Below are 20,539 nucleotides of genomic sequence, written 5' to 3' on the forward strand. Positions count from 1 at the left end.
TTGAAGTTGACTGAAAAAAATCCGAAATGCGTAAAACATAATCACAGCTGAGTCCCGACGTAGCTCCAGAGGCTTTTGTGACTTCCAAAAATAGATAATTAGGGATTTGCCTGTTAAATGTCACTGGGTTCAGGATCACAGTTCTCAGTAAAAGTCAGTTTATCTTGCAATCCATCTGTCGGTCAGTTGGTCTGCTTTTCTCTGACAGCATACGACCACATGTCAGGCAGTCCACTATCATGTCAGTGGTCTTAAATAGACAGGCAGCCTGGCAACCTGCCCTCCTCAAGGGGCTTTTGCACTGACAGCTCAGCTCCTCCAGGACCACATTTTAAAAAATCACACACTGTTGACACTTTTCCTACACTTGCTCCCATCGCTTGTTCGCTTTTACACACATTCACTTGTATTATTTCATGGGGACGAATCCAGGAACACTTTTGCATGTTTGTGTGCACCGGAAACAAGTGCTCTCCCCTGCACCTCCGTCAAGACAACCTTTAATGTCACAACAGGAAAATGTTAACCAGCAGCATGAAAATGGAAGTGCATCATCGCACGTCTGCAAAGACAGGTTCAGCTGCCGCTTCTCTTGTTCAAGAGCCAGCTGTTTTTTTTCCCCTAACACACACATGCACACTTTTTTTTTAATGTAGACATGGAAAATCCATTCTTGGGCAAACCGATTGAAGAAGGTCAAAGAAGATATTTTTGGACTCGTCTTGTTGTGGATGATGTCAGAGGCTGGATGTTTTCGTTAGCACACTGTGCACAACATTCGTCTGCAAGTCTAAAGAACAAAGATGGAAGCAATGCCAGGAGAAGTGAGAGAAGAGAGAGTGGTATAAGAAGGGCAGAGAGGGAAAGGAGAAGAAAGCAGCAGTAACCCAGATCCAAATGCAGTGAAAGTTGAGGAAAATGCTCCAGCAGGAGAGGATTTGAGGCATATGAAAGATGTAGTGATGCCCTAAAATAGAGGACAATCAGAGGGACTGAGAGAAGAGGGTAGAGATGTGACTCTTCAATTCCAAACTGACCAAACTTTTTCAATCAAATTACTGGATGAACCTACACCACAATTTAGACCCACTTAGCAGGTGCATATTTAACTAACCTACGGTTTTTGACTATCAGTTTAAAAGGTTAAAGCCCTTTACTGCTCCATAAAGTGACTAAAATTTGGTCACAGACCAAGACCCCCACTATAAAAAGTCACAACAACTGACGTTCTAACTAGAGATGTCTCAATGTGGTTTTTTGGTCCCAGACCGATTATCTGCTGGGTCAAAATCGGCAGATTTTGAGTATCAGAACACAATACCCAATTGTGTAACAGTACTCAACACAATAAAAAAATAATCAAAATATCATAAACAGATCCAGGCAGTCCCCAATTTTTATTTCACAAACTTTCTTTCATCATTTAACACCTTAAGTCTCTCAAATCAACTTTTGATCTGTTAAAAATTGTCACACTGGTCTTTTAATGATGATTATGCTTTTTTAGGCAAAATCAATAAATATTTTTCTGTTCTAAGACATAGGTTCTGCAGAGCAGCTGGAGTTCATTGGAAATTTGCAGAACTGTTGGTACGGAGTAAGCCTGCCCTCACCTCCTGTCATCCATCTGTTTAAGTATTCTTCCACTAGTTTACAGCCCCTCACACCCCCAACCCAACATTATCGGTGCAACAAAAAAGGTGTGCAATATTGGAACTATCCAGTAGCACAGTTTTGAGCCAGATTTTAGCTCAGACATGGAAAATGAAGACATTAATGGATCTAGCCACCTACAAATGGATGAATCAGAATAGAGTGGAGCAGGGAGCTTGCAGCCCAATTTGTGAATACATCCAGGATCCTTTGATCTTTTTGCTCACGGTGTTCTGTGAGAATTTTTTTTGGGAATAAGGGGTCCGAGGCACCACTACTCAGGGATACTCACCACTAGTCAGGACTATTAAGAATTTGTAACAATATAAATTAATCAAACCTGTTCCCATTGCATATTTGACTCCGGCCAAGGAGAAACTTTATCAATGGCTTTGTTCATAATTTTATGGACGTAATATCTAGGCACAGCCAGAGGTCAGAGGGAGTCTGGCTTGGGGACCACAGGATTTCAAATTTTTTCTTTGCAGATGACGTTGTTCTATTGGCTTAATTGAACTAGGATCGTCAGGGTGCACTGGGGCAGTTTGTGATCAAGAGTGAAGCGGCTGGAATGAAATCAGCACCTCCAAGTCAGAAGCCATGGTTCCCAACCAGAGAAGGGGATCTACTTGGAGAGCTTCTACTCGAAGTGAAGGAGTTAAAGTATATTTGGGCTTTTTCACAAGTAAGGGGAGGATGGAGCACGAGGTTGACAGGTGAATTGGTGCAGCAGCTGCAATAATGCAGTCACTGTATTGCACTTAAAAGCAGCAGAGCCAAAAGGCTATGCTCTCAATTGACTGATCAACATGGTCAAAACATTCTGGGTCATGACCGAAAAGATAAAACCCTGGATGTAAGTGGCTGATAGGAGTTTGTCCAGGGTGCCCTAGAGAGACTATCTTTCTCTGTGTGCCTGGTAGCACATTGGAGTGCTTCCTGCAGAACTACAATAACTTTCTGTGGAGAGGGTGATCTGGGCATTACCACTTTCTCTGCTGCCCTTATGACCCAACTCTGGAAAAGTGGTAGAAGATGGATGGATACGCTTTTTGCTTAATATCTGTCATTATGTCTAATTTAATTTGTGCCATTAAAAATTACTCCTAACTGGTCTGTTTGTGTGTACACTGCACACAAACTACATGCAATTATGTCCATAGTAACATAAATCAAAAGAAAGGTTGGGCAATTTGAGTAAGTGATGTGGCAATGCATCAAATTTACAGACTGGAACCCTCATTTAGAAGAAGCTCACACATCAACAGTAGTGGAAAACACCATGGCTGCCAAACGTGCAGTTTGATTATATTCCCCTGTTATTTTTCTCTATCAAATTAGGCCCAAAAGCAATTGCACATTTCACAGACAAATGAATGCAGAACTTACACAAAAGCAAAAAACGCACTCCCTGGAGCGAACTCCCATTTAAAGTAAATCAAGCGCAGATGTCAACAAGCAGGCAAAGGTAAAAAGTTTGAGTTATGGGCCCTGAACGGTACAGCGATCTTAAAGATTCGCTTGGCAACCATTCCCCGGGGACAGACAGTGGCATAATATCTCACCTTCACTGTAAATCAACAAGCCAAACACCAATAAACTATTAGTGACATGCTTGGCGTGCAAATAATACCTACACTACACCAGAGTCTGCCACTGTGGGGCATGAAGTCATGAAAAGCCCCAGCAAGATCTCCTCCCTGGCTGGGTTTGGTGCAGACTGGAAGCTGGCCTTTCTAAAAGCGTTAAATCCAACAAAACTTTAGGTTGACAGACAGAAAGCGTGAGCAGGTCTGGTGGTTAATGCACCTTAATTTAGCCACCACTTTGGGTCCAAGTTTGACCTTCAAAGGTTAGAGGGACAGCCAAAGGTGTAAAAAGAAGAGATGCAGGCAAAGAGGTTTTAAAATAATGCTTGAAAAGGTCACTTTGTTTTATGACACACTGTGAAAAAAACACTGACTTAAAAAAAACAACCATCGGCTTTCACTGTGTGGAACCAGGATTCTTCTGTATAAGTAAAATATCACTTTTGACAAAACAGTTTTACTGCTCAGCAGCAATACCAAGTGAAAGGAACACTTGTACCAAAGACTTCATAAGAGATTATAGATTATAGAAATTTGGTCACATACCTACAGATTATATAGCTGATTTAAAGACGCACTCCAATGAAAACTATGTTTTGGTGTTTTTAACATGTTCATGTGGCATTTTTCTGACGATAGAGGACATAAATAAAGATAATTAAGCTTAAAATGCCCGTTTTGAGTATTGATTAGTTCACCCCTTTCGGAATCAGGAACAGGCACAAAATGGTATTTGAAAAAGACATCGAAGTCACAAGCTCTTTGCTCTGCTTCATTTTGATGCACCCACTTGCAGGTGACTAGATCCATGTACATCTTTGTTTTCCTTGTCCGAGCTGACTCCAAAAACGTACAGCTGAATAGCTCCAATAATGCTCGCCATTTTTGTTGCACAGGTAATGTTAGGTTGGGGATCTGAAGGACGGTAAAGTGGGAGAGAGAGTAAACAAAAGGGATGATAGGAAGTGGGGACAGGCTTACTCCACGGCACCAGTCCCTCCCACAACTCAGAGGTAAATTTCCAATGAACTACTGATGCTCTGCAGAAACTGTACCTGAAGACAACAGTTTTTTATTTTTTATTTTGGCCACATACAGCATTAGCCTAATTTAAAGACCACTGTGAACACTTTCACAATAGATGTTGCAAAAGATGATCTGAGTGTGTCTTCAAGGACTTTTTTCTGCCATTTTTCCACAATTTTTACCTTTACCTGTACCTCACGGGGTCACAGGGCTGCCTGGGCCTATTCCGGCCACTCTTGGGCGAAGACAGGGGACATCCTGGATAGGTCGCCAGTCTGTCGCAGAGCCACATTTCACACACCCATGCAAACTTGCATTCACACCTAGGGACAATTTAGCATGTTTTTGGACGGTGGAGGAAGAAAACCAGAAAAAAAACAGATGCAAGCACAGAGAGAGCATGCAAACTCCACACAGAAGGGTCTTCCATTGGTGTTCTGTTTCAGGTCCCCCAGCCAGACTTCAATCGGGGTCATTCTTGCTGTGAGGCAAGGACGCTAACCACTGCCCCACCAGACAGCCTCTTTCATACGATATAATTCCAATAAATCCTGACCTTTTCAGAAATGGACAAACAGGGTCGGCAATCATCAGACAATAAGTGGGACATGACATTTCACTGTCACGTACAAATCAAGACCACGCCCCTGTTTGTGTGCAAGTTCAATGCCAAATAAAGGTTAAAACAATAAAAAATGCCTGTAAGTCTGTTTTCCTCTGCAGTAAAGTTGGCCCAATTAATATTGGTCTGAAAAGTGACTGGCTTACTTAAACCTGCCTAGCGGTTGCTTGGTGAACTGACTAGGCTCCAATTACTTTCCAAATGGGGTTCATTGTGGAAGAGACAAGTTGCCCTTTGAACAACATTTTATGTAAAGACATGTTCTGTGTTCAATAAGTCTGTTGTGAAAAGAAGGCCAACTCTGATGCTCCTGGGAATCAGCCTAAGTGATGAAGGAGGCTGGCTCTGTGCTAGAAACAGCCTTAGTTGACTGTGCAAAACAAAATGTTTTCAAAGCTGCATGCATAATAAAGGACACAGCAAGTCCTCTGCAGAAAAAAAACAGCATGTGAAATCAGCTGAGGATTCTGTTGCAACATGGACCGCCAAAAATTATCCATCCCTTATCCTGATTAGGTTTTTACCTGTTGGAAACTCTGCTGGCACCACATCCGTGTCTCCAGCTACTAGTGAGGGGACGATCCAGGTGAAGCCATAGCCGGTGATTCCAACGGAGTGGGCAACCTCGAAGATTGTATTGGCCTCCTCTTTGGTGCAGTAGAGCAGAATGACGGGGCTCTGGAGCTTCTTCAGCTGGTTCTGGATTTTTGAATCTCCATCGTCCACAGACATGTCGAGCAAAAGAACCTCCTCGAGTTCCCAGCCCACAAAGCTGTTCTCAATGGTGCTCCGAATCTTTGAAAGACAAAGAAATTTCAGTGAATGTCTGTTTTGAACTATTAATAAGTTAAAAAATACACTTCAAAGCTTAATTAAAGAGGATTACTCCATAAAGTACCCAAAGACTAAAGGGTGGTATGGTTCAGTGAGTAAAATTCCAAAGACATTCACTTTTATAATTCTGTCAAAGCAACAGGTTGATTTCATTTTGTCAAAACATGGAGAACAACTACAATTAGATAATTCTTTCAAGTAGCCAGATTTTTGCTTCAAACACTAATATCTACTCTTTTAATTTTGCATTAATTTTGCAAAATGTCTAATTGTTACACAAAGCATGGATTGCCTCACTTGTATAAGGCTGCCTTTTTTTTAAAGCATTTAAAGCTGTTTCCCATAAAAAAAAGGACTTTTTCAAGCAGACAAATGTGTTATATCTAAAACTAATCCAAGCAACGTGTTTTGTTTTGTTTTTTTTCAAATGAGATTAGTCACTCCCATGAAGGGGACTAGGTGACAAATTCAAGATTTTTTTTGTGTTCAAGTAAATAAATGTTCTGTTGGATGCAGTTTGTGAATCTGTCCATAAAGACACTGATGTTGAAGAATGTTTCTCTTCTGCTCATTAGTTTCTTGTGAAGAAAAGAACAACTTTGATTCAGTGTTTGCAGTTTCTGAAATGTCTTTGTCAGAGATTTTTTGTTCAAGTGACTTTGTAATTCAACGTGGCAGCAAAACTGAAACACTTTAAAACTCAATACTTGTATCAGTTATTTTATAAATGTGCTTCAACCTGGAAGTCAACAGTTTGCCCTTTAAGATGAAAATTTGTTAGGAAACCTTCAATGTCATCAAGTAACATGTGTTGGAGTTCACCGTGCACAGCCAAGTAAGCTGTTCAGCTTTAAGTACGGTAGATCAAAATTAGAAACTACATTTCTGCAAAGTTGCAAAACATGACAAACGACACAAAAAAACACCTTGCAAAAAATTAAATTGTTTTTAACAATAAAATAAGAAGCCGTGTGAACGTAAGCTGTTTGAAGGAGTGATGCAATCAACACATCATGCTGCCATCATTTAAACAATAAAATGTCTGTGCTTTTCTTGCTTTTGCTTGCTCTTGCTTTCTTGTGCTTTTCTTAAGCCTTTGAAAGTAAACTATGGCACACAAAAGAACACATTTTTCATGAAATATGAGTTCTTTTCTCAGCTCATTTCCCCAGAAGGAAGACGACTCGATCGCTGAGGCACCGCCTTTCGCTCCTCGTGGGTGCCGCCCATTTCATGACGTCAACCTAGAGTCAGACTTGGCAGTGTGTCTGTGTTTCACCCACGAAAATAAACATCCAAACTTTTGCAAAGATGGATGTACATATTATGGATATAAAAGGAAAGCATTTTGCCAATCACCACAAGTGTGTGTGTGTGTTTGTGTGTGTGTGTTAGCCTGGGGGCAGTGCTCCCATCCTAGACTCTTCCTGGAAGGGGCTGTTCCCCACTTTGTGACATCACAATGTGGGAACCCACTTGTTTATTTGCTGGTGCTCAGAGAGTAGGGTTGTTAAAGGGGGACTCAGAAATGCGTGAATGGAGCAAAATGACGCTTTGGGGTAGTTTTGTTGTGAGGAATTAACATTATGATACACTTAAAAGCTCAAGAAATTGATTTTACATGATAAAGGCCCTTCAAAAAACTGTTTTTAAAAATGATAGTTGTTGTTGAATTTAATTAAAACATTTGGTGGAAATGCTTTGTCATCAGACTTTACTGGCTAGAAGCAACTTCATGCAAAGACAGAATAAAAAAATTAGAATGAAGTAAAAACGAAAAAATGTATTATAAGAACAATTATTTGATCAAAAGTTAAAAAGAAGCATTGAAAAACTTTGTGCTAAGTAAGTTAAAAACAAATCGGGCAAATTCTATTATATAATTATCTGACAAAAGGAAAAGGAAATAAAGTTATTAAGTAGTTATTTGTTTATTTTTATTTTTTTTTACACACAGGGACACTGTTCTTTTCCTTCCGTGAAAAGCAGAACAGAAGAAAAAAATTGGAATCAAAACCACAGATGGGGTCCCTCCTGGAAAAGATCTTTTAAAACCTTTTTTCTTTATACTGTAATACAATATCAGTTTTGTTATTTCCAGGCTAAAACGTTTCATCATTTTTGTATTTTAATGTCATGACTCAAGTTTAACTGTATCAAAAAGCAGGACTTGACCTTCACAACTCAAAGCAAACACAGATTGTTGTTTTAGGAGAACAGACTTCTTTACTGCACATCAACTAAAATGATGGAGTCCACCTCATTAGGAAGGCAAGATGCTCCAGTAATTAACTTCTGACAAGGCACACCTGTTCACAGCATCAATTTGGTTCATTGCTTTATGAGTCTGAAAGCAAAATGTTGTTTTTTTAGTGAACTTATAGTAAAAATAAATTAAATCTCGATCACACTTTTTTTTTATGTTTTAAAGAAAATATAGCAAAAATGTGTAAATCTGTGATTCAGTGTCAGTCGATGCTGTTACCTTGGTGACAAAGTCCTGGTACCCCGGGTAGTATGTTGTGACGATGGAGAAGATGTACCAGTCGTACTCCTCCATGATGTTGAGAATGACAGAGGCCTGCTGCTCGATGGAGGGGCCGAATTGAAAGAACATGGAGTGGTCATCCTAATAAAAAACAAAGACACACAAAAGAGCAGAGACGGAGTGTAAATGGTGACGCAAAAGCAATGGCCTTATCTTTAATTTAGCAGCTTTGGACACAAAGGACAGCGCTGGTTTTGTAACATTATTGTTGCGAACGTTCATTTAGCTGTCTGTTCTCTTTCGCTCACAGAGGAGAAAGTCAAGAGGACTCCTGTGGACGAGTAATGACACCGGTCATGATTTTCATTACTTCCTTTTATGACTCCTTTAATGAGTTTTGGGCAGGAGCAGCGGACTCAACGCTCCTGTCCTTAACCTCATCAACCAGTTTCATCCATTTGTTTTATTGCAGGTAACAAAGAGACCCTGATGCGGCTGGAACATGACAAACTATGAGGCGCTGGACGTAAACTTACATCAAATCAAGATTGGCTTAAATGTTATCAGTTGTGTTAAACTTATTATAGATGTGCTACATTTTCCTCACATTTAAGGAAGAAAAAAAATGATTTTAGTTTTTAGTTAGAAGCTAAATGTTTAACACAAGTACTACATTTAATGTTCAAATGTAAACATTACAGATAAACACCATTGCTGGGCCCCGCCCTTTAAAGAAGCCTGAACAAAATGCAAAGAAAAGCAGCAAAGGAAGAAGCTGCTGGGTCTGTTCAAGTGAAAAGACAAAATTGTTTCGATTTTATGTTAAAATATAATTTTGATTTAAACGTTTAAATATGTGGTTTAGTTTTCCAAATAAGATTTATGTTTAACATTTGAATTACATTAATATTTTACACTTGTCATTTGAAGTAAACAATATTTAGGATCAACATTTGGATTTATTCTTTTATTGTTTGCATTTACATTTAACATTTAGAGGGGGCCTAGGTCTGGGTCTCCCTGTACCGGTCCTCAGCCTGGATAAAATACAGGGTTGTGTCAGGAAGGGCATCCAGCGTAAAAATCTCTACCAAACCAAATGTGTGACTTGGTAAAAGTTGATCCAGTGTGGCGACCTCTGAAAGGATAAGCCAGAAGGTAAATAACATTTGACATTTAGATCAAATGTTTACAAAAAATTAGAAGTACGTTTACAGATTTGAATGTATTTAAATATACATTTAAACGTAACATTTACATAAATATTTAACTTTTTCATTTTAACATTTAACATTTTTACATTAGGATTAACATTTGTACAGGTATTTAGTTTTTAAAATGGGCACGCTTTGCCAAACAGTATTTGTTTTGATTTTTGCACTAATTTCTGGCTTAAATGTGGTGAAATGCAGCAAATTTGTCTGGATTTTATACATGTGAGCTACCTTTAAATAGCTGAAGACATGCACCAAACCCTTTCTGTCAACTACATTAAACGTAATATTCTGCTTTCAGGAAGACGAGGATCTCATACACGACCACACAGCACTGCAGTCAGACGCTTCAGTAAACATCACTTCCTCACTGACATCCAGGCTGTGCCACCAGCTCTGATGGCAGAATGTTGAGCTCGACAGAAGAAGAGGAGGAGGTGAGAAATACTAGTCTAGACGTGGTTTTGCAGTTCTGCATCATTATCTTGTTTGTATGTGAGTCACTTTGTGCAAGTCCAACTCCTGTGAACACAGTGTGCAGTCGCTTGTTTTTATTTTCCTGCATCTTCATGTTGCTAATGTGGCAAATTATGTGAATGAGGATCCAGTGTTTTGCGACTTCCACAGCACGCGAGCAAAATCAGATATAAGTAGAATTTCACCCACAAAGGATGGATTATATTAGCCTCTTTGTCTCTGAATATTGAACTCTGCTTGTTCGATGTGGAAATAGGATGTAACATGAAATGAGAACAGATGTTGAAGCTTGTGAAGTCAAGAGCATCTTAATGTTAACTACAGAGATCTTCAAATTGGGAAATAATGATGCTCAAATATAAATTGGATGTCAGCTTGTGTCAAAATCTCCTTGTCCTCTTTTCTTTTTCATATTTCATCCATCTCTGTCCATCTCTTCTCTTGCTCTGCTGTGCCATTAATGCCACTGAAATCGCAGTCAGGACACAGTTATAAATTGAATTTCAAGACGTGTGCACTCTAGCTTCCCCCTTAAACTCCACCGTGTCCCTAGTAGCATATCTCCCTGTCTAAAACAGTAATATTAATGTAGTGTCCAACACGCTCACTTTAGAGTGCTGGAACTCTGTAGAATTTTAATTAGCCTCTGACGAAAAATGCATTAAAAAACACAGAATACCTAATATGACATATGTTTTCTTCATCTAAAACAACTATAATTAAAGACGCCACCTCTGTTGGCACAAAGCGATCGATTAGTGGGTATTAAAATTGCCAGAGGGGGTTGCAGCAAGGCCAGAGACTCAGTCAGCCAGACATAGAAAGCTGGCCAGCAAGGTGCAGAAAATGCTCACCAGCGGAGCCACTGTCCACACACGACACTGAAATACAACACAAAACAGAAGGTTGATTTTCTGGAGGAGACGAGGAGAAAGAGATGAGGAGATTGGGTGAGGAGCAGATATAACAGATACGAGAAGAAAAAGAGGAGCTGAGAGAAACTGAATGGAATGATAAAAGATAGAGATGTACAAAAACAGCATGGATTCGAAGCCTCCAGAGGGACAGAAGCGCAGGACAATGTGGCGACAATGGGATGAATGGGGGAGAGGAAGCCAGGTTGGCAGACGGCTTGTGATCCTGTACGGAGCTAGTGAACGGTATAAGGGGGCAGGACGCCAGGAGTCAGAGAAGGAGCAGGCAAACGGAGGTGTGTCAGTGTGTGCGTGTCAGGCAGTCAGCCAGGCATTTACACCGGGAGGAGGCTGAGCCTGAGCCCACAAAGGACTGCTGCTGTCAGGGGGGGGGGGGGGGGGGGACGGGACAGTGGTCCCCTTCTCTGTAGCAAACCTGGATGTGTTTGCATGGAGGTATATGTGATCCATTTGTCAGTGTCAACGCATGTGTGTTTATGTAGGTCTAAGTGTGTCCCATTTGGGCAGTTTTGGCCAAAGTCTATGCTATGGATGTGTGTTCTTGTGTGGGTTGTATGGTTGAGGGGTCACTGCCTGCCGTGGCTGCCCGAGTGAATTCACACTCTCATGCAGCTGCTGTTTGGCTTTAGGGAGAGGAAAGTCAATAACTCAGGTATTTCAATTACGCACATAGGGGCACATCAGTGGCTGCACAAGAAATAGACCTACTTCCATTCCTGCACTGGATAATGCTCTCTCTGACACACACACACACACACACATACTCAACTAGTTTGAAATGGGAACACTGACATCTTCTTGCACCTAAATAAAATAAAGCATGCACACAACTCCAACAGTTTAGGTGGGTTCACAATGGGGGGAAAGCAGAGGTAAGCTGACAACTGCAACCCACCATCCCCTTTCTGTCTTTAGCTGTAGAACTATTGACTTTCTGCTGCTCTGATAGATAAAAACTCATACATCTTTATTGTCGCTCAGTCCCGGCTCAGGCTCCCAAGGGTCACTGGAGCCTGTCCCATTCATTTTAGGCTTTGGGGGAGAATACTCTGGACATTCTTATCAAATATTATGTATAAATGGGGGTAAACAGGTAAAGTTCAAATGTTTGGAGTTCATCCTGTGCACAACTTGTACTCTGTCACAATAACTTGTTGTAATTTAGGAAGTAAAAAGGTAAAAAGTCTATTTGAGTATGCAGAATGCTAAAAACTCAATCTTATGTAAATGAGGAAGGTAAAAGCTTTAAGGCACCAAATGATAAAAAGAGATTGATTTTATTAATGGCTTTATATGAAAAGTCTGCCAAACACCTAACACCTTGGTCAATCTTTTTTTTTTTTTTTTTCTTTAACTTGTTCTGTCCAACAACTGAGCAAACAGATTAGAGCTGAAGGCTTTTTGTGTTGGACAGGTTTTACTATCACAAAAAGAGGTTATATAGCTTCGAGAAACTAGAGTGTAGATTTGTATAAACCCCTTTTTGTTGTATTATTTTTTATTTATTTGTTACATTTAGTGTGTGTGGGGAGGGAGAGGGGAAGAATCTGAGGGGAGGGTGGAAGAGAGTAAAAGGAAAAAAGGTGAAAAGGTGGGGGATACAAGCACTGATTTGAATAAGTTATTATTTCAAGCTGTAACAATTATACCAGATCTGCTGGAAAGACGAATGTCTCCGCAAGCCAGCCCAGGCACGCGACCTAAGCAACCCAGGGATCGCCACGCACCCACAGCCACCCCCCATAACCCTACAATCCTACACACTACAACCCCCCCCCACCCCCCCCCCCCGCCATAATATCTGCGCCCCCCTCCCCAACCCTCTCAGTGCCCTCCCCTCTCTGTGATGGGAAGGGAAAGCCCCAAAGGGTCCCAGCGAGCCAGCCCCCAGGTCCGTCCTACCCATGCACTCACGCACACATACTCACAATCATCTGGTTACCCTCCCTCCCCCCGCCGCCACGCAGTAACCCCCCCCAGCCGGCCGACCCCCAGCGCCGTATGCCCGAACATTCCCGCAGCCGACAGGATACCCATAAGCCCGGCCGCCCTGAGAGGACCAGGCGGGTGAAGACCGCCCCCCCCCCCCCCCCGACCCCACCCATGTATGGAGGTGTGGGAGTGCTGTGTGTGTGCTGCAGGTAAAATAGGAGGTCCCCAGTGTGGGGGGCTCCACCGCTGCCAAGCCGCAAAGCCCCCCACTCCGGGGTCCCTCTGTGAAGGGTGTGTATTTGCTGCGTGTGTGCTGCTAGCATGCAGTGTGTGTGTCTACAGAGGAAGTTAAAATTGTGGGGGGGGCCAGCGAAAGGTGAGCACGGATGTTTCACCGTGCCCCCCTCCACCAGACCCTCTCCACAAGGCCCTAGATCAGGGGTCGGGAACCTATGGCTCGCGAGCCATATATGGCTCTTTTGATGGTCACATGTGGCTCGCAGACAAATCCTTAATTATACTTTTTTTTTTCATTAGACCAGTCCTTCTCGGGCGCGATGCAATGCCAGAGGCGCGCAGTCGTAGCGGTGCTTAGAGAAAAAACTATCAGTTTACTGTTATCTATTATTTCACAGAGTTTGTACCACCCGGAAACCTTTGAATTGCCTCCCTGAGGAAGAGCGCGCAGTTTTGGGGACGGGATGTGTGAGGAAGAAAGCAGAGGGGGTGGGGGGGGGGGGGGGGGGGGACCGGCAGCAGGTGAATCGCGCAGAGATGGTAAAAACGTAAACCTGCTGCCCGTCACTCCTGCAGCGTGGGTGTGTGTGTTTGGTTCCATGTCTGTCTCACATCTACAGAACATTCAGACTACGATCACGTTTAAAGTCTCAACGCCTGCACGAAGCAGAAACTCACCACGGATCAACCAGACTAGACAATCAGCAAAACCACCACGAGAAATACTCATCATTTATTAGCAACAGTATAACAATGTTATTAAAAAGAATCCACAGACTTATTGGACTTTAAAAATGTTGAAATTACATCAAATGCACACATTCATTTGTATATTTAGTTTTAAACATATTGTCGCGGACTGAGTTTAACTTGGCTGTTGGGCCGCGTTAAAAGTTCTGGAGTTCATGGAACGCATCGTTCAAGCAGAGATCTGATTGGCCCTCAGTTCTGTCGCTCAGCCTGTTAGGGAGTTTGGACCAATGGGGTTCCGCCATGGGCCGAATAAGGAAATGGGAGGGCTGGAGCAGGACGGGGGAATATAAAGTTGGGAGAAGCGCTCTCGTCTCGGCGGGAGAGATTCAGGAGTTGCTGAATTGATTGTACGGCGTTTGTTGCGGTCTACAGTAACCAGAATAAAGAACCTTAAAAGAGGTTAAGTCTCCGTGCCTTAGTGTGGGAAAGGGACACTACATTATTGTATGGCTCTTTCGAAATTACATTTAAAAATATGTGGCATTTATGGCTCTCCTGGCCGAAAAGGTTCCCGACCCCTGCCCTAGATGAATCAGAGTGTCTAATATGCAAGTAAAAAGCGGGGAGGAGGGCGGGTGCCAACGAGAACCCAGAGAGGGGCATCCCCAGTGAGCCCCGCCAGCATACCCCTCCCATCCAGATCCCGGAGCCCTATGTGCCTGTGTGCAATATTTGTTTGGGTGAGAGCGGGGATGAGCAGGCGGATGGGCACAACCAGGGGGAGAAGGCTCCCCCGAGCGACTGGCCCCCCAGCCGGCCGCGGTAGGCGCCCCCCCTCCCAGAGCGGCCAGGCAGCCAGAAACGGCAAGCCAGCTGCAGTTGGAGGCCAGAACCTCGTAGCGCCGAGAGACAGCCAGCAAGTAAGGGTCCCGGTGCCAGAACGGAGGGGCAGGGGGTCCAGCCCCACCATTCATACCCTGGCCTCCCAAAGGACTAGGGACTTTGGTCAATCTTATCAGAAACAGATTCCTGACCATTTATAAAAAAAGAGTAAGCCTTATCAAAAAAGGAGTTCCACAGGGTTCTGTCCTCACACCTTTTCAGTATACTTAAATTAAGTGGATCATACACAAACCTAACAACTAATCTCTCATCACGCTCCAATCATCTTTTTAACTGTTGTAAAAGTGTTCCCAGTGGTTTTTTATGGTATATTGAGACAGGAAAAGTAGATTGATCTGGACAGAGTCTGCTTGATTTGTATCTTGGATCTGAACCTTGCTTTTGGTCTGTATTCAAACTGCCTTCTGCCAGACATTTCTGATTCAAACCAAAGCTTGTAAACAAAACCATGTATGGAACCAGAATGAGAGACCACATCACTCCAGTTTTAGCGTCCCTGCACTGGCTCCCAGTCCGTTTTAGAATAGATTTTAAGAATTGAATGATTGCTTTTAAAGCACTCTGTGGTCTGGCCCCTAAATATATAGCCGATCTCGTCATTCTTTACGTACCTGGTCGCAATCTTAGATCTTCGGCAAAAGGCCTTTTAACAAATCCCACAATCTAGACTGAAGACCAGGGGAGACTAGGCCTTTGCTGTAATAGCCCCAACACTCTGGAACAGTCTCCCTGAAGAGATCAGGGTCCCTACCAGTATTTAAATCTCTTTTAAAAACTTTTAAAAACTTACCTCTACAGGTGTGCTTTTAATGATTTTACTGGTTCTTAAATCTAAACATTTGATTTTATTGATTTTATCGATTTTATTGATTCTAATCACTATCACCATTTCATATGTGTGCTGGGTTTTATTTCTCCATACTGGAAACTGTTTTTAATACTGATTTTGTCTTACTGATTACTGATGCAACAAAAATGTTTAACCGTCTACAAGTGGATGCATCAGAATGAAGCAGAGCAAGAATATCATCTTTTTTGAATTGCATTTTTTTCGTCTGCTCCTGATTAAAAAAAATAAACTAAAATACTTAAAAAATGCATTTTTAATCCAAATTTGATATGTTGATATATTGCCATCATGATAAAAATGAAACAAGAACATGTTAAAACAGGTAAAACACGATTTTCATTGGAATGGGTCTTTAATCCCTCTCCACGACAAAGTCAGTCACTCGGCTTCAGTTTCTCCTTTTTTCACAGTCGTCTGCATCTGACGTAGCGAGTCGAAGGGCCTTCAGATCTTGCTGCAAAGCATCTCTCCACTTTTTCTTTTGCCGACCTCGACTACGTTATCCATGCACATCTGCCTCCATTATTTGTTTGGCCTGCTCACCATTCTCTTTTTAGAGAGCATGTCCATACCATGTGCCTTGTTTCACGTATCTTTTCTGTGATGCAGAGATCTCCGAATCTCTGACGTTTTTTTTTTCTTCCTTTTGTTTTTCCAACTTTAAAAACTAACATAGCAGAGTTAAATCTGAAACAATTTTACATATAAGGTCTGTTTGTCACATCGATAAGCTAGGATTCTGTTTGCATCTCAGCTTGACATTTCCTACTTTAATTGATCGTTGAGAAAAAAAATTTCATTGTAACTTCAGAATCATTAACTAGCCATTTATTTGTAAATAGGAGAAAACTGTATAGTGGTCCAATATCTTCAGAAAATTAAATTTGTATTGTAACGTGATTAGATAAGTAGCTATGCTTTGAAATAAAAAAAAACAACGAAAGGTTTTGTCAGAGAATATTTTTCTTTCTGTACCTTGGGGAAGTTTTATATTCAATCAGGTCAGGATCTTTTTTTTGGCCATTTGCAGGCCATGTTTCCATATGACTGTTTTTTAAATATAAAATAAACACATTTAAATCTTAAAATATGTTTGATTACTTTCTGGACTGTTGGACACCACATAGATTTACATGGTTCTGCTTGTGAAAGTGGATGACAAAAACTGAAAAGGTATAAGTAAAGGAGAGCCAGCGCAGTCTGTTGCTGGGAGGTTTTTGGCGATGCATATTTCTATCCTGCCTACAAAGGATGCTTTGAACTTGAGCAGGGGGGTGTTGCTATTGACTGCTGCTGCACCGCCTGATGGAAAACGAAGCCAGCCAGCGAGAGAGGCAGAGAAAGCCAGACTGGAGCAGAGTGAAAGAGGATGGAGGGATGATAAAGAGAGAGAGCTGGAGTGGGAGGCGAGGAAAGAGGAAACAGCTGGCCTTCACTTGAAAATAGTGAATTTAAAAAAGATGGTGGGACGGAGATATGAACTCGCCACAGCCACGGGCGCTCACAGAGGCTTGCAGTGGAAAATGACAAATGCAGTCACACAAACACATGAGAGCTGTAGCACTTTCATTCCTGGTGAAGCCTCTGAGCCAAAGGCGCCATTAGCACATGCTCCCAAATTACGTATTGACGACAAGATCTGTGCTCCCCTTTTCTCTTCTCCTTGCCCCTTATTTGTCCATCCTCATCAGGCACCGGCACACATGTGCAATCTCTACCTGTTATCTCCATTATCTTTTCCTCTTTTTTCCCCTTCTCATCATCACATCTTTTATCTCCTTATCTTTAATCAAACACATACTAGCTTAATTAGCCTCTACATTTGCCACACCATCATCTAATTAACAGTGCCCTTGTTTAAGTACAGTTTGAGCCTCGATTAAAAAAAAACAAAAAGGGCACATCTTCATTTCAACATTTAAGAGCATCACTTTGACTTCTCTCCCTGTCTTGCAGGAATTTACAGGATGGAGAAACTACCAAGAGGACTTGAGGGGAACAAGAGACACGGCGTGGAGGATTCTGCATTTCTCAACGCAATCAGACAGTGGCTGGATGAAAGTTAATACCACTTAACGCCCAGGCGCAGACTCACGAAGGTTCCTCTCTGGCCCATTTCTGCTCTAAGTTTAGCAAGAAACCCACCGAGGGGCCTCTGCAGTCTGATGCTTTTCCTGCTGTTGCTCTTGTTTGTCCCCTGGTCCTTGTAGAATGATAATAGCTCTTTTTAGTCCTTTTCTTGTACAAAAAGCTAAAGAATAAAAGCTCATTGAGTCAAGTTAAGTGCAGTAAAACTGTGTTTTAGCACAGATTAGTTGCTAAAAGTTGTTGTTTTTTTGTTTAGACAATGAATTCTCAATCAAATGAGGTATAATTCTAAGATTTTGTGATTTTATAACCTTTTGACCAATAAAAGCGGATTTTTGCAACAAACTTCCTGGACTGATCCTGATGTGGACACATTCACCACATGTAGCTCAATTCAGTCTTATTCAGTCTCACTTTAAAGAACAGTAAAACAAAACCCCTTATGTGAGACTAAACTTCACTTTTTGAACCAAAACAAAAGTTAAAATTTACAATAATTACTGTTCTATTTGTAATATTTTGTGCGAGAATATATTTATTCTGACAGACAGAAAATATACAGTCTCATTTGAAAGTGGCCAGAGGCTTTTTCAATTAAACAATGCAACAACAGGAATATATTGAAATAGCAATGTTTGCACAGTTTTAAATGAAGAACATATCAAAAACAAAAATAACTGAACTCAGATCAGTTCAACAGGTACGTAAGCAAAGCAGTTTCTATTGACTTCAACGTAAAATGACTCAACCTTTTAACTCCACTCTTTCAAAAAATTGACAGAAATTGTACTTTTTCTTTTTTTTTTAATGATTTTTTTCTAATAAAATCCAGAAAATTTATTGTGATGTTTTTCTCATAAGAAATAGTTTGTATGAATTATGATTCATAGTCATTTGTTGATTTGGTAAGATTTTGCTCACAACAAGACACAAAAATGTTACAGTTTTTCCCAATTGCTGAAACACTAAATGCCATTTCTAAACCACCCAATCAATTACTTTAACTTTCTTCTCAAAAACATGACTCTTTGGTCTAAACTTTTTCATTCATTCATCTTCTTGACCGTTTATTCCCTTTCGGGGTCACGGGGTTGCCGGAGCCTATCCCGGCCACTTGGGCGTAGGCAAGGGATACCCTGGACTGGTCGCCAGTCTGTCGCAGGGTAGAATGTCTTCAATCACACATCCATTCACTCTCACACCTATGGACATTTTAGAGTTGCCAATTAACCTATGTAGCATGTTTTTGGACAGTGGGAGGAAGCCGGAGATCCCGGAGAAAACCCACGCATGCACGGGGAGAACATGCAAACTCCACACAGAAAGGTCCCCCGTTGATGTAGTTTATCATGTCCCCCAGCCGGGACTTGAACCGGGGCCTTCTTGCTGTGAGGCAAGAGCGCTAACCACTGCGCCACCGTGCAGCCCGTGGTCTAAACTTAACACACAATTTGCAAAACTTTAATCTTCTCTTGACACATTCTCACTTTTAAAACACATTTGGCATTCAAAGCACACAAGATGGAAAATGCTAACACAAAGAGGCAAAACTCAGACTCTGCTCCAACACAGCAGTCAGCATCAACACACAACTCACAAAACTGAAGACACGTGTTCCAAAACAACTGCAGCAAATATATGGACAGTTCTAAAACAAGGAGCTGACGAGCTTTTCAAATATGGACACCAGAGCAAGATCGGCACCAAGACCTGGACCCAGGAATTTCTGATGAGATCCAGGCCATAGTTATTCACATGTTGGTTTATGGTTGTAAGGTCTGCCCTCAACTCAGCAGGTTCAAGTTGTTAATTGGCATCCTTCATGTGGACATTCAACAAGAAAATGATAGAGAAGATATTTTGTTGTCTGTGACAATCTCAGCTTTCACAAGAGTTTGTTCATCAGACAGTAGCTCAACACAAATTACCAATTCCCATTAGTTCACCAATCCTTGCCCCATTTGAAGAATTTCTTCCCACGTGATGTTGGAAAGTTTATGAGAGAGAGACAACCATACACTGGAGAAAACCTGTTGCAGGCCAAGGACATGTATTATGATTACCGATACATTTCAATTGTGACTTCTCAAGGCTGGATCAGGCAAACAAGATCATTTTTTTCCTGTTGTGTGGCTGGGGTGAACATTGCCTGTGATGTGGATGAAGTCCTCTGGTCCACCCCCGTACAGAAATAAGATGGGGAGTTGTGATAAATGTGAACTTGGATGCACGGTAAAAAACAAAAAGAAATTACTTCTATTTTACTCAACAGTTAAGTATTTTGTATATTTCGCCTATATTTTGAAAATTACATTGGTCAATTTGGTCTAATGTTTTAGAAAATGTGTTTTAGAAATTGGGAAAAACTGTAACATGAGTGGTCAGGAAAAAAGCACTGTATTTACCCACTGTCTTAAATTTGATCCACACATGGAATTTTACTATAAAAAATAAATACCAACATATATTGCATTCTTTCAAGACAACAAATGGTCATTTTTTTATAAAAGAATAACAACTCATGTTTATTCTCACCATAAAGGTTTGAAAATTAGCAAAACGTTTACCGCCATAAGTGTTTTTAGATTCAATGGAATTAGCCATTTTGAACCAAGCAGGAAAAGCTCTTCTACTGCCCCTAGTGGAATGATGAAGAACTACAGAGCAGGAAACACAAACCAGCCTATAGACAGTGAGTGTTTAAGGAAAGTTTGGATCCTGCTAATGAATTAAGGGTCGCAGAAATGCCTGTATCAGATATGATATGAATGGGGTTAAACAGAAAAAAACACATCTACACTGGTTCCATAATGGTAATTTAACCTCTATGGTTTGAAATTTCATGTCAGTATCTGCTGTGCTGAGATGTTTGACAAACTCTTGTTTATATTCTATATTTCACATACTTTTGGCACATTTTAGCCTCATTTGAAATCACTGTTACAAACTACAGCTGTTCTTGCCAAAAAAAATTATATTTTCTTGTTTTAAAAAAACA

At 41.2% G+C, this 20,539-nt stretch overlaps 1 protein-coding gene across 4 annotated transcripts in view; it reads right to left on the minus strand.

The window, feature by feature from the left end:
* grin2ba (glutamate receptor, ionotropic, N-methyl D-aspartate 2B, genome duplicate a) overlaps positions 1-20,539 on the minus strand; it is a 156,873-nt gene that overhangs the window by 68,408 nt on the left and 67,926 nt on the right. For all 4 annotated transcript variants that reach the window (XM_020705462.3, XM_020705461.3, XM_004071951.4 and 1 more), the window contains exons 5-6: positions 8,210-8,353; positions 5,415-5,685 (exon numbers count right to left, since the gene is read on the minus strand). In XM_020705462.3, coding sequence (XP_020561121.1) covers positions 5,415-5,685; positions 8,210-8,353 — 415 coding nt within the window. The remainder of the gene's footprint in view (positions 1-5,414; positions 5,686-8,209; positions 8,354-20,539) is intronic.

Source organism: Oryzias latipes, chromosome 8 (genome assembly GCF_053564925.1).
Source record: "Oryzias latipes strain Hd-rR chromosome 8, Olatipes_Hd-rR_3.1".
In the NCBI taxonomy this organism is placed as follows: Eukaryota; Metazoa; Chordata; class Actinopteri; order Beloniformes; family Adrianichthyidae; genus Oryzias; species Oryzias latipes.